This window comes from Lepus europaeus, chromosome 7 (genome assembly GCF_033115175.1).
Source record: "Lepus europaeus isolate LE1 chromosome 7, mLepTim1.pri, whole genome shotgun sequence".
Taxonomy (NCBI): domain Eukaryota; kingdom Metazoa; phylum Chordata; class Mammalia; order Lagomorpha; family Leporidae; genus Lepus; species Lepus europaeus.
The window spans coordinates 124,536,135-124,563,294 of NC_084833.1; the positions used below are offsets into that span (position 1 = coordinate 124,536,135).

The 27,160-nt window shown below is 39.9% G+C and overlaps 1 protein-coding gene across 1 annotated transcript in view; it reads left to right on the plus strand.

The window, feature by feature from the left end:
* LOC133763991 (beta-galactosidase-1-like protein 3) overlaps window positions 1-27,160 on the plus strand; it is a 91,336-nt gene that overhangs the window by 56,702 nt on the left and 7,474 nt on the right. Inside the window, exons 10-18 of the mRNA XM_062197656.1 lie at window positions 11,613-11,700; window positions 13,467-13,604; window positions 14,010-14,090; window positions 14,751-14,857; window positions 18,122-18,262; window positions 18,595-18,666; window positions 19,167-19,245; window positions 19,707-19,794; window positions 20,073-20,184. Of these exons, the coding sequence (XP_062053640.1) occupies window positions 11,613-11,700; window positions 13,467-13,604; window positions 14,010-14,090; window positions 14,751-14,857; window positions 18,122-18,262; window positions 18,595-18,666; window positions 19,167-19,245; window positions 19,707-19,794; window positions 20,073-20,184 (906 nt within the window). The remainder of the gene's footprint in view (window positions 1-11,612; window positions 11,701-13,466; window positions 13,605-14,009; window positions 14,091-14,750; window positions 14,858-18,121; window positions 18,263-18,594; window positions 18,667-19,166; window positions 19,246-19,706; window positions 19,795-20,072; window positions 20,185-27,160) is intronic.

Here is a 27,160-nt window from a genome sequence, read left to right on the forward strand (position 1 = left end):
TGAGATTATAATTTAAGTTCTTATTTTGGCTATGCTATTACAGAAAGATATTAGCCATCTCTTTTATAAGGTCTAAAGATTAAATTGTGCATCCTACAGATTCCTTCATAATAGAATTAGTTTCCTACCTTGAAGAGAATAGAGAAATGAAAGAACAAGTTGGGCTTAGAATAGAGAAATGAGGGAGCAAGTCCTAGATCACTTGCTGACAATAGCAATATCACATGAATACTTAGCAAACAGTTTCAACCATTAGATAACAACTTAAGAAAACATTTACCAGAAGGTCCACTGCCTTCTATAAATTTTAAGAATCATGTATTTGAAAACACCTCTTAAATATCTAACATGGTGTAGTTTGTTTAACCAGTAAAATTAAGCACAACCATATAAAATGTTTTTAGTTTCTTGCTACCAACAAGTATAAAATATATGATGCAGAGATTCAGGTCACACGAATTAAAATGAAACTTTGATTAATTTTAGCAGCTTAAATTTATGGACAATCTTATCTATAAGCCAATTAAATAAAATTCTTAATAAAATTTTCCCATGTGGACATACAATATATACACACACACAACATAACATAATAGACCAATATAGCAATTTTAATAATAGCTTTTAAAATCTTTAACTCTTTGTGTAGATTGCCAATTGATTTGAATTGCTTTTTGCTTTTAGTAACCTCAGTTAACCATACTTTCTCTCAGTTGGTACTGTTAATACATTATTGGCTTCATCTGTTTACAGAGCCATCCCAAAGTACTGAATACAATAGAAGTGGCTGGAAAAAGTCCATAGGAACCTATAGGAGGACAGCTAAACACAGAACCAACAACGCTTTAGTTTTATGAGCAGCAAATCATATATAACTGTGGATGACAAAAGACTTGAAGTTGCCATTTTTAGAATTATAAACTCATCAACCGACAAGAGGCACTTGCTTACTTCACAGTATTTTTGAAAGCACCTGTAAGCTTTTACAAGTATTTAACCCTTTAGGCCTCTGGGGCTTTCTCATTAAGATAACTCTCATGTCTAGTAACACAAGATCATTAGACTTTTTAATTCTCAAACATTTGTATTAATAGCATTTTCCATTATAGAAACTTAAAACTTACTACCACGTCACATCTTGACAGTCCTTCTAATATAATCCAAATAGACTGATTAGTTGGTGTCTCTATAAGATGAGAGACATAGGTCCTTCGATTTTTTCAGTTGGGCCAAAACTAGAAAAACCAAAGTCCAGGATTTACTGGAAATTTTAGAGACCAGATTGTTTGGAACTTTGATTTTTTGAATGCCTGTCAAGAATGCCAAGAAGGCTCAAAATCCAAAATATCTGGTTGAAATAAGATTCCTTAAAATCATGACATAACAGACATCAAGAGAACATAATAGATTACTTGAACACATTGCTTTAAAAGAGAATCAGATTTTAAATCTATGTCAAAGAGAAATTGAGCTTCCTGTGATCTTTTGCTGTGAGGTTTCCTTCCTTTACCTTCTTTCATATTGATGACCATGTTTCTGTGTTTCTGTGTGTAACACATCTTTAAGCATCTTTTGCAGGGCAGGACGAGTAGCAACAAATTCTTTCAATTTTGTTTGCTATGAAAAGTCTTAATTTCACCTTCATTCACAAATGAGAGCTTTGCAGGATATAATATTCTGGGCTAGCAGTTTTTCTCTCTTAGTACCTGGGCTATGTCTCACCATTCCCTTCTGGCTTGTAGGGTTTCTGATGAGAAGTCTGCTGTGAGTCTAATTGGAGATCCTCTGAGAGTAATCTGATGTTTCTCTCTTGCACATTTTAGGATCTTCTCTTTATGTTTCACTGTGGTGAGTTTGATTACAACATGTCGTAGTGAGGATCTCTTTTGGTCATGTTTATTAGGGGTTCTATAAGCTTCCTGTACTAAGATGCCTCTGTCCTTCTCCAAACCTGGGAAATTTTCTGCTAGTATCTCACTGAAAATGCCTTCTAATCGTTTCTCCCTCTCCATGCCTTCAGGAACTCCTAGAATCTGAATGTTAGGTTTTTTAATAGTATCCTGTAGATTTCCAACAATATTTTTTAGATTTCTAATTTCCTATTCTTTTCTTTGGTTTGCCTGTTTCCTTTCCTCTTCTCTGTTTTCTAAGTCCGATATTCTCTCTTCTGCCTCGCCCGTTCTGTTTTTAAGGCTCTCTAATGTGTTTGTCATTTGATCTATTGAATTCTTCATTTCATTATGATTTCTTGTCACTATCACAGTTTCTTGTTCTACTAGTTGTTTCATTTCATTTTGATTCCTCCTTAATATTTCATTTTCGTGAGAGAGATTTTCTATCTTGTCCATGAAGGATTTCTGTAGTTCAAGAATTTGTTTTTGAGAACTTCTTAATGTTCTTATCAATTTTTTGAGATCTGCTTCTTGCATTTCTTCTATCTCATCATCTTCATAATCTTGAATTGGGGTGTCTTTTTCATTTGGGGGCGTTATAGTGTCTTCCTTGTTCTTGTTACCTCGGTTTTGCGTTTGTTGTTTGGCATGTTGGAGATATTTGGTTTCTTCACTGTGGTGTTTTTTCTTGTTATACTATGGCTCTATATTAAGTGGACTGTCTGCTTTCAGTGGAGCATTAGAGGCTTGAGATGAGTGTGGCCTGAGAGCTGTGTTTGGTTCCTCAGGGTTGAGGGTGTGCTAAAGGTGACACTCCCAGTTTAGGCGTGGTAAATCTCTCTTTCTTTCAATCTTTTTTTTTTTTTGATTCAAAAGGGAAGTAATTCCACACAGCTGAATGGAATTGGAGGTAGTTAGTAGGCGAATGATATACCCACAGGAGCCTGAGTTTGGAAACTCTTTCCCAAGGAGCACACAGGGAATCTGTGCTGCCCTCAGCGTGGGCTCCAATTCTCCTGCAGTCTCCCACTGAGTTGCGAAGTTAGATCCTAATCTCCTGTTATTTCACCCCCACCCCCAGAGTCAGGTTTTTCTGCTAGGCTCAGGGCCAGTGCAGACCTGAGGTCACCCTGCTTATGACGTATGTCCAAAATGTCGTCTGTTCTTTGTCTTGCTCAGCTTTGAGAGGTGAGTGGAGAGAGAGAAACTCGTGTCCGTATCGGTCACTTTTTTTCTCTCTCTCTCTCTCTCTTCTAGTTAGCCTGGTGAACTTTCCCACGGGTTCTTAAGCCTCGTTGCCTCTAGTCTCCTCTTTCCACTTGCCTGCCGGTATCTCGGGATATTGAGGTTTGGCTCACCTCGCGTTCCAGCACTGATGTGTTGAGTCTGCCGCTGGTGTCCCAAACTTGGGCTCCCACGCTCTCCACGCAGGTCCACTGTGAATCACAATTTCCGGAAGGGTTTCCTCTGTTGTTTCTTCCCCTACTCTTCCTTGACCCTGCATTATCTCCACTTTTATTAAACTGTCTCTTCCTGGACTATCAGTGTGCTCCCTTCCTATTCTGCCATCTTGCCACTCTGGTATATTTCACATAGCAAAAAATACTTTAAGTGTATCTATGGGTTGCAACTATAAAATTTCAATCTTTTCTTCTTTGAGAATAATATTCTACTGTGTGTACACCACAATTTTTATATAATCTATTCATATCTTGATGCATAATTAGGTTGATTCCAATTTTGGTTAATGTGACTGGTACTGGGATAAACATGTGTGTGCAGATGTCTAGTCCACAGATTAATTGAATTTATTTGAATGCATACCTAATAGTGAATTTGCAGAATCTCAGGGCTGTTCTATTTTTACTTTTTTTTTTTAATTTGAAAGATAGAGCTAGTGAGAGAGAGAGAGACAGAGAGAAAGGTCTTCCTTCCGTTGGAAGCCCGGAGCTACACCTATCCGAAGCCTGGAGCCAGGTGCTTCCTCCTGGTCTCCCATGTGGGTGCAGGGCCCAAGCACTTGGGCCATCCTCCACTTCCTTCCCAGGCCACAGCAGAGAGCTAGGCTGGAAGAGGAGTAACCAGGACTAGAACCCGGTGCCCATATGGAATCCTGATGCCGCAGGCAGAGGATTAACCAAGTGAGCCACAGCATCAGCCTCTATTTTTACTTTTTAAACAATGTTAAATAATTTTATGCAAAGGACTCTGGCAACTTATATGAAATACACAATTTTTAAAAACAAATTTTCAGAAAATCAATACAAGTGAAAAAATTTTGAAGAATGCATATGTACTTAATTAATTAAATTATTACCTAAAATATCCCAGAGGAACTAAATAGTTTGGTTGATTTCAATAAACATTTTAAGAATAATAGCACTGGCTGGTGCCGCGGCTCACTAGGCTAATCCTCCGCCTGCAGCGCGAGCACCCCGGGGTTCTAGTCCCATTTGGGGCGCCAGTTCTGTCCCAATTGCTCCTCTTCCAATCCAGCTCTCTGCTGTCGTCCGGGAAGGAAGTGTAGGATGGCCCAAGTGCTTGGACCCTGCACCCACATGGGAGACCAGGAGGAAGCCCCTGGCTCCTGGCTTTGGATCGGCACAGCGCCACCGACCGTAGCGGCCATTTGGGGGGTGAACCAATGGAAGGAAGACCTTTCTCTCTGTCTCTCTCTCACTAACTCTGCCTGTCAAAAAAAAGAATAATAGCATTATGATATGTTTTTTTTTCAGAAAATAATTATCAGATGATAATTATTTCTCAGCTCATTTAAAGAGCAAACATGATTCTAATATCAAAACCTAGTGATTACAACCTAACTAAATAGTGCTAACCAATACAGCCATTTGAAAAGTCTCCTAACTAAATATGTAGCAATATAACCCAGAAAAATAAAAAATTAGATATAAATCAAAGTCACTAGGTTTGTCTTCTCTTTTCTCTTTAATGCATCCACTATGGAGTTGAGATTTCACATGTTTTCATGATAGTTACTTATAACAGAGAGCTTCTTTATGCATTTCTGGTGGGGCTGGTCTGGTAGTAGTGAGTTCCTTCAGGTTTTAGTTGCCATGGAAAATCTTTTTTTCCTCCTCATCGTTGATGATATCTGTGCTTGGTGCTCTTTTAGGAGGTTGAGTGTTTGGTCCCTTATTCACCTGGTCCTTAAGTGTGCTGAGAAGTGTGTTATTAATCTAACAGAGATTCCTTATCTTTACAATGCTCTAGTTCATATTTTAATTAGTTCAACTAGACTATGTCTTGAAAGGGCCTTTTGGTTTGGCCTGTGAGCGGTCTTTGAGCTTTCTGTGTCTGGAAGCTCATATTTTCCCCCATTTCAGCAATTATGTCATTAAGTAAGTATTCTATGCCTTTTTCCCTTTTCTTCTCCATCTGGAACATCCATAAAGAGGATTTTGCTCACTTAACGGCACTCTACAGGTCTTCAAGGCATCCTTCATTTTCAAAAAGTTTTATTTATTTTTTATTGGATAGTATTATTTCAAAAGACCTGTCTTCCAATTCAGAATTTTTTCAGGTGGCTCAGTTATGCTGTTATGGGTTCATTTATTCAGTTCTTTAGCTCCAATATTTCTGATTAATTCTATGCTAAATTTCTAATTCATATGCTCTGTTTTCAAATGTCTGTATTCCCTTAGGTATCATTAATTTTCCTTCAAATTATTGTTTTTAGATCCTGTAAAGTACTTCACTTATCTCTGGTTCCTTGTGGTCTGTTGCTAGAGTTATTCCGTTCCTTTGAGGAATCACATTTCCTTTTTTTTTTCATTTGTTTTGTTCTTATATTGGTTTTTGTGCTTTGGTCCAGGTGATCACTTCAGTGTCTGTTTAGCTTCTTGAACTGTAACACTGACATTATTGCAAGCATTTGCAAGGAGTGTGAGATTTCACCATGAGCTAGGAAGCTGTTTCCTTGGTTGCAGCAAGTTTGAAGCAACTCTGTGCACAGTGCACTTTGCTATGTGTGCTGGGCCATCTTTAGTTTCTGCAGGTTGTGTGGGAGAGAGGTCATGGTGACAGGCCCATGGTGATAGGCCATGTGGCACATCATGAATGTGGAAAGGTGACTATCAGTGTCTAAGTCTCCATGGGGGCATGTTGAACCAGGATGCCCTCACGGAGAACTTCCCCAGTATTTGAGGGTTTCGTGGATAACTTCATGGGGGCATGCTTGCTCAGGGAGGTCATCTGCCATGCTGCTTCCAGGACCAAAGGAATCTTGGGAGTGCTGATGGTCTGCTTTCCAGAACACAGTGAACAGGTTCTGAGAATGGGCCACTCAGTTGCTTCATTTAAATTTTTAAAATATTTATTTATTTTCATTTATATTTGGGAGAAAGAAGTACACAGAAGGAAAATATTTTCCATTTACTGGTTCATACCTGGAATCCCTGCAATAGCAAGGGCCTCCCTCTGGGTTTCCCATGTGGGCTACAGTGAACAAAGTCTGAATAATCACTGCTGGCTCCTAGGTCACACACATTTGCAGGGTTAGAAGAAGAGGAGCAAGGGAGCACCCCAAGCAACAGCTTAAAAGAACTACACCGGATGCTTGTCCCTCAACTGCGTCTCAGTGCCACAAGAAGGTGACTGGGAGACCCACTTGCTTCCTGGGACCTTGGTGAGCCAAGCCACTCAGGGAAGCTTTAGAGTTGCATTCCCAGGTCATGGATGGGTGGGTGGGTGGTACCACTGCCTGCTTCACTGGGCACTGTAGTCAAAGCTGATCAGGTCTAGTTGCCATTATTATCAATTCATGATATTATAATATAATTGATTCAATTCAGTTACCTCCATTGAAAACAAAAATGTACTCATTTTTCTTGAAGCTGAAATGTTGTTTTTCTTGGCTAACTGGCTGTCCTTCAGATTGGTTACTACTTCCTTTTGTCATGAAGCCCTCTGTCTCTGACAGTTTCCAGCCAATTAAGATGCCCCAGACTCTCCTGATCTACTGCAATACTATACATGTTGTCAACTACTCCTCCTAGGGGCCTGCCGTCACCTGTGGGACACAATCTGAGATCAATATCAAACAGCTGTTGCTTCTAGGTATTCTCAGTGTGCAGATCCAGAATGGTGTTGTGCTTTCAAAGGGGACAGCCATGCTTCCATCAGGTTCTTTTAAAACACAAGTTTAAAATTATGGAATTTATATTAACCTCTTTGTTTTACACCTTTTGTTCTAACCTGAGAAATCATAGCTAATGATACTAATAATTTAATTATTTAATTAAGTCTAAAACATGTTTATAACATGTCTAAATGAGCTTTGTATCCCTTTAATTGCCTTATGTTTTTATCTCCTGAACTTACTTTAAATATATCTCCAGATTTATCTTCATATCCATTAATTTCCTTTTAAGCTATTTCTAAGGTGACATCATATTATATGCATTTTTGATACTCATTGAAAAGATTGGTCCAAATAACACAGATCACCCTTATGAGAAATTGTTAGTCTTATTTCTTTACACATGTTTAAAATGTTTTGTTTATTTTCTTTAGGGACACAAATTATGTATAATGCAGAATTCTGTCTAACTCCCATAACTCTCTTAAGGATTTCTCTTCTACTCCTTTGTACTCCATGTTCATTTATATTTAATTTTGCTCACTTTTCACTCCATTTCCTTTAGTGTTCTTTGCCTGTTTATTGTCCTGTTAATGATGGTTTTGACATAGTGTACTCCATTTAGTAAAACTCTCTCAGGTCAGATTTTTATGTTTTCCTCTTCGTACGACTTCCTATCATGTGTTTCTTGAGCAATTTCCATGTTCTTTTATGCTCTCAGTTTGGACAGGTGCTTGCTTCATGGAGATTTTTAAGTTTACAAGAATACTTTGTCCTGTACAATAGGAAGGTTTTGGCGTCTTTCCTCTAGCTTATTTTCAAATTTAAAGAAACAAGCAAGGATTCACTCTTAGACATAGTGGTTAAGACACCTGTTGGGAGGCCCAGCTGGATGCTAGGTTGAAGTCCTCTCTTCTCTCCTGACTGACTCCAGCTTCCTGATGATGTGCACTATGGGAGGCAGTAGGAGCTGGCTCCAGTAATTGGTCCCTGCCACCAATGTGTGTGAACTGAACTGAGTTCCTGTCTTCCATCTCAACCTGGCCTAGTCATGGTTCACAGGCATTTGTGGAGAAGCTCTGTCTCTGGTCTCTCGTTCCCCCTCTGCCTCTAAAATAAATAAATAAATAACCAAAATGTTTAAAAGAGGCAAACTTATTTTTATTGTTTGTAAGCATACATTTTTGTTTTTTAAATTTTATTTTATTTAAGGGATATAAACTTCATGCATTCAATATATACAAATTTGGGAACATGGTGATTTTCCCTCACCCCTGCCCACACTCCCACCCTTCTTTCTCCTCCCTCTCCCATTCCCATTCTTATTTTTTATAAAGATCTATTTTCAGTTAATTTTATATTCATAAGATTCACCCTACACTAAATAGAGAGTTCACAGAATAGTATGAAGAAAAAGAACGCAAACATACAAAAATTGTTCCTTAACACTCAAGACAAGGGCTCTTCAAAATCAGCACATACCAAGGTGTCAGTTTCACTCCTACAGGTTACCTTTTAGGTACTCTATTAGCTACCACAGACTAGAGAGACCATACGGTGTTTGTCTTTGTGACTGGCTTATTTCACTAAGTATAACGGTTTCCTCTTTTGTTATTACTCACTGCTGATCTAGGTGAACTTGTGTTGGTCCAAGTACTTAGGAGATGCTCCTGTGACACAGAGCACGTGATGTGCTCCAGAATAGCAGTAGATCTTGGTGCCACACTGTGGCATGAAGATCCACATTCTTGCCATTACTCATTTCTTTTTTCTCTTTCTCCTCATCCCAGAATTCTGGCTTTTGGATTCCCGAAAAGTCACAGATTTCTCATTATTCTTATTTATGCTTCAATAATTTCTCCTTTCCAAGCCTTGCATTCATTGAATTATGCAAAGCATATGCCTTTCACCAACTCGGGTATGTTAATCCATGATGGTAAATAAGAGGTTATTGGTATTGCACTATAGGGTATACTTCTTTCCGGGAAGAAATTTGTGCCTCCACTAAACTTATCAATAAAGATCATCCTGCTTCTGCATTTTGAAGCCTTTGTTGGATATTTAATGTATTGGCAGTTCTTCATCTTAATATATATTTAGAAGTTCCAGATGCCTCTCGTATTTTTGGAAGATGTTGTGTATGTGTCCACTTCTCACTCCTCATTTTGGCCCAGAGGATTTCCTAGTGGAGAATATCAAGCCCACCAACAGCACTGTCTCACTGTAACACAGCAATCCATCTTCCTATTAAATACAAATGGAAAATCAAGGAATTGAATACATTCAGTAAAATCTCCCAGGGATAAACTAATTAAACTATGAGTAATGAAAATGGAAACCAGAGAATATCAAGTTAATTCATGAAACAAAGCATGTTAATATGTCCAGAGGTATGCTTAAATTTTTTCATGCATGAGATAAGAGTGATTAAAAAAGATAACCATGGAACCAAAAAAATTCTTTGAAATTAAAATCTAATATTTGAAATTAAAAACTAGATATAAATTGAAAGGCAAAGCCAAGGAAATTTCCTAGAAATACCACATGTTAAGCAAACATGCAATATAAGAGACAAGAGGAATGTCTTACAGATTCGTTTTTGGAGCCCGACATATCACTCATTACAAAAGAAAAGAACAAAGAACTCAGGGGAAGGAAATTACAAACAACATAAGAATTCCTATAACTGAAGGTTATATATGTATCCATTGAAGGTACCACTCTAATAATACAGAAAATGATAAAACGGACCCACATAGTGAAATTAGCAGCCTACAGAGAAGGTGATCATTATCTTACACAGAGAACAACCGGAAACAGAAATGTATAGGATTACAAAATACTGATTTGGGGGCTGGCACTGTGGCTCACTTGGTTAGTCCTCCGCCTGTGGCACTGGCATCCCATGTGGGTACCCGGTTTTAGTCCCAGTGCTCCTCTTCCAGTCCAGCTCTGTGCTGTGGCCTGGGAGTGCAGTGGAGGATGGCCCAAGTGCTTGGGTGCCTGCACCCGCATGGGAGACCAGGAAGAAGCACCTGGCTCCTGGCTTTGGATCGAAGTAGCTCTGGCCGTAGCAGCCATTTTGGGGGTGAACCAACGGAAGGAATACCTTTTTCTCTGTCTCTCTCTCTCACTGTCTAACTCTATCTGTCAAATAAATAAAAAATACTGATATGGTATAGTAGCTAGCAATGGGACACAAATTTGAAATTTGAGGGTAAATGAATTCTAACTTAGAATTTTATAACCAGCTCAAATATTGATCAAATGTGTTGATAGAATATAGAATAAAGATATTTTCAGGCATATAATGATTCAAAATATTTATTTTCCATTTACCTTCCCACAGAAGTGTTTTGAGGGTGCAGAAATTGAAAGATTAAACCAAGATGAAAGAAGACAGGATATCCAAAACACACCATGTCCAACCTCAGGAATTAGATGTTCAGGCTTCAAACACTGGGGTCATAGCAGGATGTGACCGAGAATGAGTGCACTCTGTGAGTGCCTAGCATATCAACCAAGAGTAGTTCAGTTGGACCTTCCAGTGACAGCTACCCTTGCTCTGGGGAGACTTCGGCCATTACCAAAGGAGCCTGAATTAATTGGCAGCCTTGGAAATGTTACAATGGAAGTGGAATGTAGGCATCAGGATGAAAGCCTAGGACGTAGAGCAGTTTAGGCAAGCATAAGGAGAATCTGAAATGAAGTATCTCTGTATGTAGACAAGAGTTAGTTCAGATGTCTTGAGAAATATTTATTTTTTTACTTTGGCACAAGACTTTCTGTTTTAGATAAGACATTTGCAATCCACGGGCAACAGAGAGTGAAGGTTAAGAGGAAGCATTCTGTAACTTGGCAGGGAAGTTAAAGTCTCAGTGAATTTGGACAGCTTTCCTAACCTTAATTTACTCATTTGTATAAAGGAGACTCATAGTATCCTGGGGTTATCAATCACTACCAAGCATAATGGAAAGTTTGAATGATGACTAGGAATAAAAATATGCAGTTATCGTCAAAACAGCCTTGTACTTTATGTACTATGTTTACCAACAAATCTATTTTAAATAAGATTATGCAATAAATAAATAAATAGAAATGCAACTTCAGCACACTTGAAGTAAAGTGAAATGGAATAAACTCATACAGAAAATGAACAAAAATTGACGGAGTAAACCCTAGGACTAGTATCTAATCATTGCACACAGACCTGAGTTGGAGTGATGGTTCTGTGTTCAGCAGAAGTGTGATCTCTGAACGTCACTCTCCATAAAAGGTTTTCAGTCAGGGTTCTTTGTATCCAAAGCTGATTCTTTCAAAGCCAGCCTAGGATAACACAAATTTGGAATCATGGGTGCTTCTGTCCATGTACTGTAGGCAGGCACACAAAGCTGGGAGGAACCAAGAGATACTGGTGTAGTGGAGAAGCCAAAGCTATGGATAGTGGTGAACATGTGATAGGTGAGGAGGAAGTGAAAAATCATGGAACAAAAAGAAAATGTTCTGAATTTGGAAACACATGGAAAGCATGAGATTCTTAAACTCTCCCCTGTTGCCATGAGGGCTTATCATTTTTCTTTTAATTTTTCCACACTTAACTGTTTGATTGTATTTATTTCCAGGGAAATAAGCCCATTCTGATTATGGAATATTGGATTGGCTGGTTTGACTGCTGGGGTTTAGGGCCACACCAATTTACAAATGTACGTGGTAAGTGTGAAGCAATGCTGGACACCAAGGAAAGATGGCACTGCATCACAGAGCATTTGAATGGTTCTCTGTTAATTTGTTTATTCATTCAGATGTGAACATTCACTAAAGTCCATGCTTTCAGTCAGACCTAAAGAAATGCAAGTGAATAAAAATTGGGCTTTTCCTATCCTGCTGTTTTCATAGGCCCATTAGCAGGGAGTTGGATCGGAAGTGCAGCTGCCAGAACTCGAACCAGCACCCATATGGGATGCTGACACCACCATCAGAAGCTTAACCTACTATGCCAAGCATTGGCCTCTATGTTCACTTTTTAAATGCATGTTTCTACTAATGGTATCTTGTTGCAGCTGTTATTCAAACAAGCTCACTTGTATTTAACTGAAAAAAATTCAAAAACACTTGCTTACTGAGATAAGTCTGCACACAGAACAAGTCTGTCACATACTGAGACAAGACTGAACATAGAATGAACAAAAGAAAATATCACTAACATCACCAGTAACAGCATAGAAATAACATCAGTATTCCCACCACCAACAACTAGACGAACTATAATTAGCACCATCAACACAACAAAAATGCTAATGCCACTACCACAAACAAAAGCAATACAACTCCAACTATGAGAACACTGCCACAGCCAATAAAAATGGCATCAAAAATAACAAAGATACCAGTAACAATAACACCAATAACATTTATACGGACAGCTACAATATCACCACCATAAGCACTAAATAACAAAAACCACGACTATCACCACCATCAACAACAATGCCAACCACAGTAACAGCAACATAACAGCAATAACAAAACTACCAGCATCAACAATAGTGCAAGATACAATAACTCCAACACCAAGATCAATAATCAAAACACCAATATCACTACCATGACAACGAACAATATAAACCTCAATGAAACCTCTACAAATGCCAGTAATGACATCACGGCCAACAGTGCAAGAAGTTCACCACCAACCACAAACATAACAGCAGGTGCATCACCAACAGGACACAGTAACTTTTCTATGTCAGGCCTTGTGTCATGCTTCTTACACGTATTTCCGAATTAATTAATAATTAATTTTTTCTCAATCCTGTGAGGTACCAGCGATTAATCCTTGCAGTTAACAAAATAGGAATTGGAAGCTTGAAAGAGAGGGAGAGAGAGATTAGATTGTTTAATATTGTGTAATTCAATAGTCATAGGAATAGCAGGGAGCACAGAAAGGATTGACTCCCACCTCTAACTGAATTTGAGCCTCCTACTTTGTCTTGTGGGTGGGGACAGGCATATGTATCTCCTGAAATATGGTGGCAGAAAGAGTGTTGTGGCTTAAGTTCGACAACAGCCGCTTTTAGACATTAGCAGTGATTCAAAGCCATTGTACCCAGAGACAGTGTTCTGGCATTTAAAAAGGGGGCATGCTAATCATTTGTACACTTTCAAAAAAATTAGAAATATTTAGATATTTCAGGAAATGAGAATCCTTAGGTTATCATTTAATAATTATATCTAGGGGCCAAAGCATTTCATTCTCTGCAACAACAGAAATTTTACAAGGCTCTTGGAATTGATAGAATGAATGGTCTTCAGTTCTGGGAAATTTTTCATTTTCTGGTTAGAATCTTAGTGGAGGTTGATTGAAAAAAAATTCACTGATTGCAATCTGGGGTTTCAAATCATAGTAATTCAATTGAGACATCTTTCCTCCTGTTAATTTTTAATATTCTCTATGTTCTCATCTTCTCCCTCCACAGACGTTGAACATACTGTGTCTCAATTTATCAAATATAACATATCCTTCAATGCCTACATGTTCCACGGTGGGACCAACTTCGGTTTCATGAATGGGGCTGTAGTTAATGGGATACACAGGAGTGTTGTCACCAGCTATGGCAAGTGTTTTCTGGTGTGGTCACCTCCACAGCTCTAGTGGGATTGCAATGTTATAAAAAACTCTCTGAAAGTGTTCTGGAATCCTTGGGTCAAAGTCTATGACCTGTGCTGAGTGTTGAGCACATCCTTGTCTACCCTCTGTTTTCTGTGATGCTCATAATGTCCCATCTGGCTGTCATCGCACTGAAGGGGCTGCCTAGGACTTACAACTCTGCTTCCCTCATTTGTGCACTGCCCCCTGGCATGGACCTCTAAGAGGACACAAAAGGTGATTTTTGTAAGGTGGGGAGGTGGGTTTTTTTCCTGTGTCGCTCTCAGTGGGCCTGCCCATCCATGCCCAGGGCAGACACAGGAACTTCTGTAGAGGCTGCATCACCCTTAACAGGACCCTGGGTGTCTTACAGACTATGATGCTGTGCTGACAGAGGCCGGGGATTACACAGAAAAATATTTCATACTTCGAAAAATCCTTGGATCCATCTCAGGTACTCAGTAACTGTTTGATTGGAGGGCGGTCCTCCTTATGTAGTGTCTGCATGCTGTGGATGACCGAGACAGGCAGGAGCTTACTGCTGTCTAGAGATCAAGGGCAACCTTAAGTGTAAATCCTGGGTTTCTCACTTAAAATGTGTGTGGTTTTGAGGCAGCATTTCTAAGCCCTTGGGTATCAGTTGCTTCAATGAAACATGGAAATAGAAAGACACTTGTCTCTTTGATGTTTGTGTTGTGTAGATTATGTAACCTATTTTTAAAGCTCTCAATGCCATGTGTGACATAGTCACCCCATGTAAGAGAAAAAAACACCCTAAATGTCGCTTCTTTAAGCAATGTTACTTAGCCATCTACTACATCTAGGAACTAGGAAAGCCTGACGATGACTAAAAGCTCCCTGAGAGCCCTCACTGTGATGGCCCACATTAGCCCTCTGAGGGGTCTGTGTGTCCAGGTTTGTGTGGGTAAAACACAACTCACTCATTACTGTCTGTTGCTCGTCACTCTTGGAGAAGCACATGTGTGTTTTAGGACAAGACTCGTGTCACTTGTGGGCTCTGGGATATGCTCAGACATAGCAGGGGTGGGGAGTCTTAAAGAAGGCAGTGGTTGCTTCAAGCACTTTCTCAAGCTGTGACCTGTTTTCATTGCAGGAATTCCCCTGCCGCCGCTACCTGACCCTACTCCTAAATCTGTGTATGCTGATGTGAGTCTGTCCCACTACTTGCCACTGTGGGAAGTCCTACAGTACCTGCATGAAGTGAGTACAGCTTGGAAACTGGCATAGGTTGACCATTGGAGAGATGAGAAGGAGAACTTTTTTTCCGTGGAGCAGATTCCTTCAAGGAGCTTTGTTTTAGAAACCGTGAAAATCAGTCCTTGGAGCCAGCATTGTAGGTGCAGGCAATTTAACTACCACCTGCCATACCATTATCCCATATGACAGTGCCAATTTAAGTCTCTGTGACTCTGCATCTGAAATAGCTCCCAAGTAATGTGCCTGGGAAAGCAGTGGAAGATGGCCTAGGTGGCTGAGCACCTACCATTCATGAGGGACACCAGGATGGAGCTCCAGGCTCCTGGCTTTTGGTTAGATACAGCCCTGGCCATTTTGGCCATTTTGGAGTGTGAATCAGCATGTGAAAGATTGCTTCCTTTCTGTCTCTCCATTTCTTCACTCTCCTTTTGAATAAATAAAAGAAGCTCTTTTTACTAGTTGTGATATTTATTACTTGACAGTTTTACATTTACCACATAGAAAATCTTGTCACTTGAAAACAGGGATGCTTGACTTCACCTTTCCTAGGTAGATGCTGTTTATGTCTGCCTCTTTTTGTTCTACATGTGACTTCCAATACTATGGAATATTATTCCTAACCTCAGAGGAAACACTATTAGTTTTCCTCGTTTCATAGGATTTTGGTTGTAGGTTTGTGATTATATTCTTTATTGTGTTGAAGAACGTTTCTAATTCTTTCAGAGTGTTTTTAAATATTAAAGTTGAGGAACTTTATGATTTTCTGGGTATATTTAGATGATAATATGGTTTATATGCTTCATTCTAATGATGCTGTATTCTATGTTTATTGCCTGTGTGTTGATCTTTGCAATGGAAGGGGAGAGGGAGTGGGAAAGGGGAGGGTTGCGGGTGGGAGGGAAGTTATGAAGGGGGGAGCCATTGTAGTCCATAAGCTGTACTTTGTATGTGAACTTTCTAACTGGAGTGAGATGATATTTCGTTGTGGTTTTGATTTGCATTTCCCTGATGGCTAGTGATCCTGAGCATTTTCTAAAGTGTCTGTTGGCCATTTGAGTTTCCTCTCTTGAAAAATGTCTGTTCAAGTCCTTTGCCTGTTTCTTAAATGGATTGTTTTGTTGCTATTGAATCTCTTGAGCTCTTTATAAATTCTGGATGTTAACCTTTTATCAGTTGCATAGTTTGCAAAAACTTTCTCTCATTCTGTTGGTTGCCTCTTCACTTTTTATTTCTTTTGCAGTGCACGAGCTCCTCACTTGATGTAACCCATTTGCCAATTTTGGCTTTGATTCCTCATGCTTCTTGGGGTCTTTTCCAAGAAGTTGTTGCATATGCCAATGCCTTGCAGAGTTTCTTCAATGTTCTCCAGTAATGTGATGCAATAGGATTGTAGATGTAGGTCTTTGATCCATTTTGAGTGGATTTTTGTGTAAGGTAGAGGTCTAGTTTCATACTTCTGCATGTGGAGATCCAGTTTCCCCAGCACCATTTGTTAAAGAGACTGTCCTTGATACAGGGATTGATTTTAGCTCCTTTGTCAAAGATAAGTTATTTTTAGATGCAATGTTTGATTTCTGGAGTTTCTATTCTGTACTATTGGTCTAGAATTTTTTTTTCCCCAGTACTAGACACTTGATTATAACCGATCTGTAGTATGTCTTGAAATCAGTTATATTGATGCCTCCTGCTTTATTTTTGTTGTTTAAGATTGCTTTAACAATTCAATGAATTGTTATGAATTTTAGCATCATTTTTTCCAGATCTGAGGAAACTGTCATTGGTATTTTGATTGTGATCACAGTGAATCTGTAACTTGCTTTTGGTAGTGTGGGCATTTTGATGATGCTGATTCTTTTAATCCATGAACATGGAAGATTTTTTCCATTTTTAAATGTCTTCTTCTGTTTCATTCTTTAGTGTTTTATAATTTTCATTGTAAATATTTTTTACATCCTTGATTAAATTTATTCCAAGATATTTAATTCTATTGTGAATGGGACTGATCTGACATTATGTCTGTTTACAGAGGCTATTGATTTTTGTGTAGATTTTATATCCTGCCACTTCTGCAAACTCTTGTATGAGTTCCAATAGTCTCTCTGTGTAGTCTTTTAGATCCCCTGTATATAGGATCATGTCATCTGCAAATAGAAATAGTTTGATTTCCTCCTTTCCAATTTGTATGCCTATTGTCAGACAAAATAGACTTTAACATAAAACTTGTTAAAAGACATGAAGAAGGGCAGTATGTCATGATGAAGGGACCAATTCAACTGGAAGATGTGACTATAATAAATGTATATGCACCCAATTACAGAGTATGTGGCTCTTTAAAAGAATGTTAGCAGGTCTAAAGGGAGACATAGACTCCAATACAATAGTAGTGGGGGAGTTCAATACCCCACTTTCATCAAGGACAGATCAACCAGACAGAAAATCAAGGAAGAAGCAATAGATATGACTGTATAGCTTTTAAAATCCATACTCGAATTTGGTGATGTCTGTTAATGGATTGGTGGTCAGAGCTGCAGAATTTGTGTAATTGTCCCATGAGCTGGGGTGTAGTTCATTATGAATGACAGTTTTATTGTCACCTCTAGGCACAGTGCACCAGATTGTGGGTGACAAGTGCCTACTAGTTTCTGCAGACTCGTAGAGGCAAGGCTTTTCTTATTGGCCCATATGATGATCCTCAGTGTTAAAGGGCTGAATGGGTGACCTTTTATGGCCTCCAGTGATAACCTCCTCTAGGCAGGATGCCCAGGAACCTCGCAGTGCCACATGTGTGGGGACAGTGCCGCTTGTATGCTTCTTAGGGCATCAACAGGAGACATTCTTAAGAACTGATTGTATAGCTATTTACTGGGCCACAGGAGATTGGCCAGGATCTTTGGGTGCTCCTCTAGATCCTAGATGGATCAGTAGGGCTTCCTGACTAATACCCAGGATCTTTGTGTGTTGAGCCACTCAGGGCAGGCTTCAGGTTGCTTCAGTTATTTTACAAAACAATTTATTTACATTTCTGATAAATTCTTAATGATTATTGCAAGTGTTGCCTCTTCACCATGTCTACATTGTTACCAGAATCTCCTGGTCATGGAATATATGAAGCACAAGAGCATTATCACATAGCAGTTGTCCTATTACTTCCCAAAGAGAAGTTGGAGACCATTATGTGGTACAATAAAATGTGACAAGGATCTTGGGAAGAAGTTTTGCAATTTCTATTTAAATTGGCTTCTTTTCCCTGCCATGTCTCTCTCATAGCCAGTGAAGCTGAGTATTCCAGTCAGCATGGAACATCTTCCTATAAACAATGGAAGTGGACAGCCCTTTGGACTCATTCTTTATGAGACTCCCATCTGCTCTGGAGGCCTTCTCCATGCTCATGCTGAAGATATAGCCATGGTCAGTGTCTGAAGCTGTCCTTACAGTCCAGTAAAGGTGCGACCTACCTCTGCCACTGGGGAGGGTATTTCGTCATTGGTCCGCATTACCACCTTGACGGCATTGACTGCATCTCTGATGTGGGGGGAACCGGAAATGCAAAGTCAAAACAGACTTCCTTCCTTCTTTAATGCAGCTGAAATTCTACTGCACTCTGACACTCAGTTTCCAGACACCTGTGAGCACCAGAACTAGTCCTTTCTTCTTGAGGACCTCCTTCTGCCTATGCCACATCTGGTCTTGCTTCATGAATGTGAGCCTTTTGGTCTGAAACTGGCTGTCTTTTTGTGCAGGTGTTTCTAAATGACTCAATGATAGGAACCTTAGATGAGAACACTCGGAATGTGCCAATTCCTACATTCAAGGTATGTAATTCCAGGGTCCATGTGATGCCCTAGACCCCATTAAACCCCCTCTTTAAATGCAGGTATAAACTGGCACCCTTCCATAGACCGACTGCTTTCTCTCCCACTACTTTGTTACTCCCTTGTGTCCTCAACATGACGTGTGATGGGACGTAAGCATCACGAATGTTCCAGGCCCTGGTCCATGAGGACCCACAATGTACAAGCTACAGCATGAATGAAATTTCCTCATTAACAGTCAGTCCTCAGTACTTGTTTGGGTCTTTGATTAAGGAAAGAGTGAGTTTCTCAGCCCCTCCAAAGAGGGTCAGCATGGTGGGGGGAGTTTATGGAAGAGGGAAACAAAGGAGCCCTTAAGAGACAGGGATACTATAGACCTTTAGAGCCTCTTTTCCCCCTGTGTATATCTTTTCCTCTGAAACTCACATGAAAGAATAGTTTTTAGGATAAGAACCCAGCCTGGTTACATAGCTTCCAGTGCATCTGTCTGTTCCCAGCAGGGCTGCCAACTTCTGAGGATCCTCGTGGAGAACCAAGGACGATTGGTTTATAGAAGAAAAATGCTTTATGAGCTCAAAGGTGGGCTCCAAGCCTGAGAAGCAGGCAGCAACTTCTCTTTTTTTACTTATAAACTAAAACTTGGGTTATGTTGGGCATGGGAGGATAGCCATGAGGCCCACAGCAGTGGGATACTGAGATCCTAAGACCAAAGATGTGAACACCTCCCTTTTGCCTTGTGCTACTTTCTCCGGTTCACCGGGGCATACAAGTAGAGCAGTTACGTTGGGTACTGCCTTGTCCTTGATCAGGGCACAGTCTCCTGTCCACAATTTTAGGGAGTTTCAATACAAAGTTGGCAACTAATTGAGGGTGTGGAAATTGAAATAAAATAACCTTCAGTCACAGCACGTCAGACAAGTGTTTGCCATCCTAGCTGTGCCCTGGTAATGAGGCATATACCTGCCTTGTTTCTTTGTCCTAGACACTGGTGACTGTCCAATCTTTCCTATTCATATCCCCCATGCTGTTCCCCTCTGCAGGGTTAACTGACTCCGTTAGCCTCAATAAGGTGACCCTGAAGGGCTATACCATCTACTCCCTGGACATGAAAATGGACTTCTTTGACAGGTATGTTCCTGCCTATGCCCAGTGGACACTTCCAGTGATCGGGTAACTCTGGGTTTTCATCCTGCTCTCTTTGCAGAGAAAGAGCCCACGACTCAGAGAACTGAACGAACTGGGTCTATGTTTTCAACTGCTTTGACCACAGAGCACGTCTCCCAACTCCAAGTCTAATGCATCCACCTCATCCACCTCCCTAGTTTCCTCTGAGGCAATCTAACCTCAGAGTGCAGACTAGAGCTGGGGTAAGTTTTCCTCCCCCTCATGTGTTGCTGTTCTTGCAGGCTGCGCTCTGCCACCTGGAGGCCCATCACAGGGAGTTATGAGGGCCCTGCCTTCTACAGGGGAACCTTGAGAGCTGGCCCTTCTCCCAAAGACACCTTCGTGAGCCTACCGGTAAGTAGGCCCCTTCCTCTGTCCTCACCTTCAATCATTTTTTTTATTCAGTTAGTCTCAAAGAAAACCTAGTGTTCCTGGTCAGAATATATATCCCTTTCCAGCTTCCCTCCACTTCCTCACTGCCAACCAAACAACCCACCTTCAACTTTTTTGAAACACAAGTGCAGTTTCTTATACTAATAGCACCATCTATAAATTGTGCTCTGCTTTTTGAATTTTTGTAGCAGAGACAGGCTAGGTTAAGCAGGTATATTGTTTTATTTAAGAATACACAGCAGTAACATGAATGCCCCAAGTGCTAATATATCCCAAAAAGATCACGAAGTTGGCATTTCATATTTTTTATTTTTAGATTTTATTCATTTATTTGAAAGTCAGAGAGAGGAGAAGCAGAAAGAGAGAGAGCGAGAGAGAGGTCTTCCATCTGATGGTTCACTCCTCAATTGGCCGCAACAGCTGGAGCTGCGCCGATCCAAAGCCAGGAGCCAGGAATTTGCTCCGGGTCTCCCAGGTGGGTGCAGGGGCCCAAGGACTTGGGCCATCTTCCACTGTTTCCCAGGCCATAGCAGAGAGCTGGATCAGAAGCAGAGCAGCCGGGTCTCAAACTGGCATCCACATGGGATGCTGGCACTTCAGGCCACGGTGTTAACCTGCTATGGCACACTGACGGCCCCGACATTTCATAATTATCACTGTGACACAAGATATGATTTTAGGACTCTTTGCCATTACTTCTCCCCTAATGTAACTACCATTTTTGCTTCTTGTTTAGTGTTTTATATTTTGAATTATGGAAATTGAATCATAAGACAGTCATTCTTTTTATTAAACTGTCTTTTATTCTTCATTGTGAAATTCAACCATTTGTTACAGGGAATTTTTTATTTTCAATGTTCTTTAACAAAGAGACCACAGTTGTTAAAGTGTTAATACACGGCCAGCGCCATGGCTCAATAGGCTAATCCTCCACATGTGGCGCTGGCACACTGGATTCTAGTCCCAGTCAGAGTGCCGGATTCTGTCCCGGTTGCTCCTCTTCCAGTCCAGCTCTCTGCTGTGTTCCAGGAGTGCAGTGGAGGATGACCCAAGTCCTTGGGCCCTGCACCCACATGGGAGACCAGGAGAAGCACCTGGCTCTTGGCTTCGGATCAGCACAGTGCGCTGGCTGCAGCACACAGGCTGCAGCGGGGTGAACCAACGGAAAAAGGAAGACCTTTCTCTCTGTCTCTCTCTCTCACTGTCTACTCTGCCTATCAAAAAAAAAGTGTTAATACTACTTTTGATGGACATTTGGATGTTTTTTAGTGTTTGGCTAGATTAAGTATTTAGAGTTTTTTGTATTTATGTTTTGCACTGAGATATGTTTCTCAAGTTTTGCTAGCTAGGATTAGGCCTAATATTGATTTGAGAATTGGACTTTGTTTTAGAAGAGTATTATTTCATCTGCATTTCTTTGACTTCATAAGTAAATCTATCTAAAGCTAACATTTCATTAATGGGGTCATTTGTAGCTGTGGATATAATTTAAAGATCAATATAGTAACATGATTTTATGTCCATTTCTAGTAATTTAGGTAAAATATTTTTTCTATGAGTTTATCCCATTCATCTAAATTTTCAAATATATTGATTAAAATTTTTCATTTTTGATGTGTAAATTGATAGTAACTTTCTCTTTTCCTTTTCTGTGTAATGTATGGACACTTTCCTTCAATTCTGATAAGTTCTTTTTGATTAAAAATTACCAACCTTATTAATCTTCTAAGGAGCTTTTGTTTGTTGTCTTTCTTATTACATATTTAGTTTCTAAATTATAACATTATGATGCATTTTACTTTTAATTTAGTAGTAATTGTTTTAATTTAAAAGACTTCTTTAGATAAATTCTCAGTTCACTAGTTTTTATTCATTTTATAAACATGAATTTATCCTGTTATCATAGATGTGCAGATTATGTGGTGTCCAACAATTTAATAATTTTTAACTTGAGGTAAAATTCTCATACCATAAAATTAACCTTTTAGAATGAACAATTTGGTATCACTTGGTACCTTCACAGTGTTGTACAGCCACGACCTGCCACTCAAAAACATTTTATCACAACACTAAACTCCATATCATGAACCAATCACTCTTCCACTTTCTTCCCCACCCAACCTTAGCAACACCAATCTTTTTTTAAATTTGATAATATTTTACATCCTTGGTTGACTTTATTTCAAGATATTTAAATATTTTGTAGCTATTGTGAATGGGATTGATCTTAGAAGGTCTTTCTCAGCTATGGCATTGTCTGTATACAAAGGCTATTGATTTCTGTGTCTTGATTTTATATCTTGATATTTTAACAAACTCTTTCATGAGTTTAAGTAATCTCTTCATGGAGTATTTTGGTTCCCTGTATATAGAATCATTTCATCAGATAATAGGGACAGTTTGACTTATTCCTTCCCTGTTTGTATCCCTTTGATTTCTTTGTCTTGTCTGATGGCTCTGGCTGAAATCCCCAGGACTATATTAAATAGCAATGGTGAGAGTGGGCATCCTTGCCTGGTTCTAGATCTTAATGGAATGCCTCAGATTTTTCCCTGTTCAGTAGGATGCTGGCTGTGGGTTTGTTATAAGTTGCTTTGATTATGTTGACAAGTTTGCTTAAGATTTTCATCATAAAAGGGTGTTGCATTTTGTCAAATGCTTTCTCTGCCTCTATTGAGATAATCATGTGGTTTTTGGTCTTTACTTTGCTAATGCGGTGTATCACGTTTATTGATTTTCAGATGTTGAACCATCCCTGCATACCAGGGATAAATTGCACTTGGTGCAGGTGGATCTTTACAATGTGTTATTGAATTCGAATGGCTAGTACTTTGTTGAGGATTTTTGCATTGATGTTCAGCAGGGAATTTGGCCTGTAGTTCTGTTTCTCTGTTGTATCTTTTTCTGGCTTAGGAATTAACGTGATGCAGGCTTTGTAGAAGGAGTTTGGGCAGATTCTCTCCCTTTCAATTCTTGTTTTTGCTGTATCCCATGTTTTTATATGAGGTATTATGTCTTCATTTGTTTCCAGAAATTTTTTGATTTCTCTTTTGGTTTCTTTTTTGACCCACTGTTCATTTAAGAGCACATTGTTCAGTCTCTATGTATTTGCATATGCTCTTGAGATTATTTTTTTTAAAATATTTATTTATTTATTTGAAAGTCAGAGTTACACACAGAGAGAAAGAGAGGCAGAGAGAGAGGTCTTCCATTTGCTGGTTCACTTCAGAATTGGCTGCAATGGCTGGAGCCGCACCGATCAGAAGCCAGGGGCCAAGAGCTTCTTCTGGGTCTTCTATGTGGGTGCAGGGGCCTACGGACTTGGGTCATCCTCTGCTGCCTTCCCAGGCCATAGCAGAGAGCTGGATCAGAAGTGGAGCAGCTGGGACTCGAACCAGTGCCCATATGGGATGCCAACACTTTAGATGGTGGCATAATATGCTATAATACAGCATCAGCCCCGCTTGAGATTCTTGAATTGTTGGTTTCAAGCTTCAATCCATTGTGATCAGAGAAGGTGCATGGTATGATTTTGATTTTTTTTATTTGCTGAGACTTGCTTTATGACCTAGTATATTGTCTTTCCTAGAGAAAGTTCTGTGCACTGCTGAGAAGAATGTGTATTCTGCCACTGTGGGGTGAAAAGTTCTGTAGATATTAGGTCCATTTGATCTATAGCGTCAATTAGCTCTGCTGTTTCTTTGTTGATTTTCTGTCATTATTGATCTGTCCAGTGATGAAAGTGGGGTGTTGAAGTACCTTGTTACTATTGTATTGGAGTCTCTGTCTCCCTTTAGATCCATTAATAGCTCTTTTAGATAGCCAGGCACCCTGTAGTTGGGTGCATATGCATTTATTATTGTTACATCTTTCTGTTGTATTGATCCCTTAATCATTATATAGTATCCTTCTTTTTTCTTTTAATAGTTTTTGTGTTAAAGCCTATTTTATCTGATATTAGGATGGCCACACTTGCCCTTTTTTCCACCATTAGCATGGAATATCTTTTTGCATCCTTTTACTTTCAATCTACTTGTATCTTTGTTGGTGAGATGTGTTTCTTGTAGGCAGCAAATAGATGGGTTTTTAGACCATTTTGTCAGTCTGTGCCTTTTAACTGGAGAGTTGAAGCCATTTACATTCAAGGTAACTGCTTGACTCTGACATTTTTCCATGAATTTTCCTATCATTTGCTTTGGATTTCTTTTGTACTTTTACTGGGGGGGGGGGTTCTGTCTTCAGATTCTTTCATGATGATGGCATTCTTTCTGTCTTTCTATGTGTAGCACTTTTTAAACTTTTATTTAATAAATATAAATTTCCAAAGTACAATTTTTGGATTATGGTGGCTTTTTCCCCCCATCACCGCCCTCCCACCCACAACCATCTCATCTCCCACTCACTCTCCCATCCCATTCACATCAAAATTCATTTTCAATTATCTTTATATACAGAGATCAATTTAGTATATACTAAGTAAAAATTTCAACAGACTGCACCCACAAAGACACACAAAGTATAGAGTACTGTTTGAATATTAGTTATACCGTTAATTCACATAGTACAACACATTAAGGACAGAGATCCTACATGAGGAGTAAGTGCACAGTGACTCCTGTTGTTGATTTGACAATTGACACTCTTATTTATGGCATCAGTAATCACCTGAGGCTCTTGTCATGAGCTGCCAAGGCTATGGAAGCCTCTTGAGTTCACCAACTCCAATCTTATTTAGACAAGGCCATAGTCAAAGTGGAAGTTCTCTTCTCCCTTCAGAGAAAGGTACCTCCTTTGATGGCCCGTTTTTTCTGCTGGGATCTCACTCACAGAGATCTTTCATTTAGGTCTTTTTTTTGCCACAGTGTCTTGGCTTCCCATGTCTGAAATACTCTCATGGGCTTTTTAGCCATATCAGAATGCCTTAAGGGCACATGTTTAAGCATATCTTGTAGACTGGATGAGTGGTCACAAATCTTTGTGTTTGTTATGGTAGACCTTTATTTCACCTTTATTTATAAATGAGATTGCAGGGTACAGTATTCTGGGTTGACAGTTTTTTTCTCCTAACTTTTGGACTATATCTTGCCTTTGTCTTTTAGCCTGTAGTGTTTCTTATGAGAAGTCAGCTGTGAGTCTAATTGGAGATCCTCTGAAAGTAATCTGATGTTTCTCTCATGTACACTTTAGTATCTTTTCTTTATGGTTTATTGTGGAAAGTTTGACTACAATGTGTTGTGGTGAAGATCTTTCCTGGTCATATCTGTTAGGAGTTCTATGTACTTCCTGTACTCGGACATTTCTTTCTTCTTCCAAGTTAGGGAAGTTTTCTGTAATTATTTCACTAAGTAGGCCTTCTAGTTCCTTCTTTTTATCCACACCTTCAGGCACTCCTAAGACCTGTATTCTGGGTCATTTGATAGTATCTCATATATCTTTAACATTATTTTCAGTTTTCTAACTTCTTGTTTTTGGTCTGACTGTAAAATTTCCAGAGATTTGTCTTCTAGTTCAGATATTCTTTCTTTTGCCTCACCAACTCTGTTGTTAAGTCTTTCCACTGCATTTTTATTTGGACTATTGAATTCTTCTTTTCTAGGATTTCAATTTGATTTCCCTTTAGGATCTCAATTTCATGGGAAAAATTATCATTCATATCATATATAGTTTTGTTTAGTTTGTGGATTTGCTTCTGATTGCTTTTGAGTAATTAATGATTAATTTTTTGAATTTCATTTCTGACATTTCCTTAATCTCTTCATCATCACATTCTGATAGTAAAATGTTGTTGTGTTCCTTTGGGGGGATCATAGTGTTTTCCCTATTCCTGTTTCTTGAATTTCTGCATTTATTTTTAGGCATTTGTAAAATGTTTTTTATTTTTGTCTCATGGCTTTTATCTTTGATCTGTGCTTCCGTGGTTTAGTGGGATGTCTACACTTTCAGTGAATACCAAGAGGTGTGTGTTGGTTGTGTCCAGGGAGCTCTGTTCAGTGCTCCAGGATGGGGTGAGTATCCAGGGTAACACCCAAGTTGGGCATGGTAGCTCTCCTCAGGTTAACTGGATGAAGAAGAATGGTCACCTCTGTTGGTGTGACCACCCCTTCTCCTCCAAGCTGAGGAATGTCCAGGTGTTAGTCCCCAGTGTGCTCAACACACTGTACTGCTGTATAAACTGCACATGTGATCTGCAGAGTCCTTCCTGTGAACACGGCTCACGTTGCTATGAGCTACTCTAGGCAACCAAGGAGCTCAGAGAGTGTGAAGAAGCACTCTGTGCTTGCCCAGAACCCAGTTACACCCTGCCTCCTCTCCTGCAGTCACAGTGTTTTCTCAGTCTCGGCTCCCAGGGCTGTCAGGGTCAAGGAGTGCCCGTGGGGCCACTCCAGCCTGTTAGCCTGTCCTGACCACAAGGAAACTAAGGTGTTCCCAGAGCCCATGTCCATGTGTGTTCCAGCCCACTGGATCAAGTCTGGTCCTCCCATCCAGATTTGATGTCAGTGGGGAATGTGGGTTTTTCTCTCTGTTAAGATCTATGGTCCGCAGGCAGGCAAAATACTTGCCAGCCGCATCCTTGCTCATTTCACTATTGTGCTGGGCATGTACGGGAGTCCTGCAGGCAGCACTTCTTTTCTGTAGGGATGGCTCCCCCTACAGTTGCCAGGTATGTGCAGCTGGCACAGTGAAGCCCTTCTCCATTTCTCTTGAGCTGCTGTGGTTGCCCCCGCTCACAGAGGAGGGCAACTGGAATTGCTGGAAGTGTGCACAGGAGCTGGGTGGCTGCTACCTGCCTGTGTCCATAAGTGGCACCAGCACTCCTGCTGCTGTCTGCAGGTCTCTGTTGTAGCAGGGAGAGGGGGAGGGAGAGAGACCCACTGCTATTCCTCCCACCCCGCCCCACCACTGCCTCTGGGTGAGCAGTTGCCCTGCTCTTCTGAGG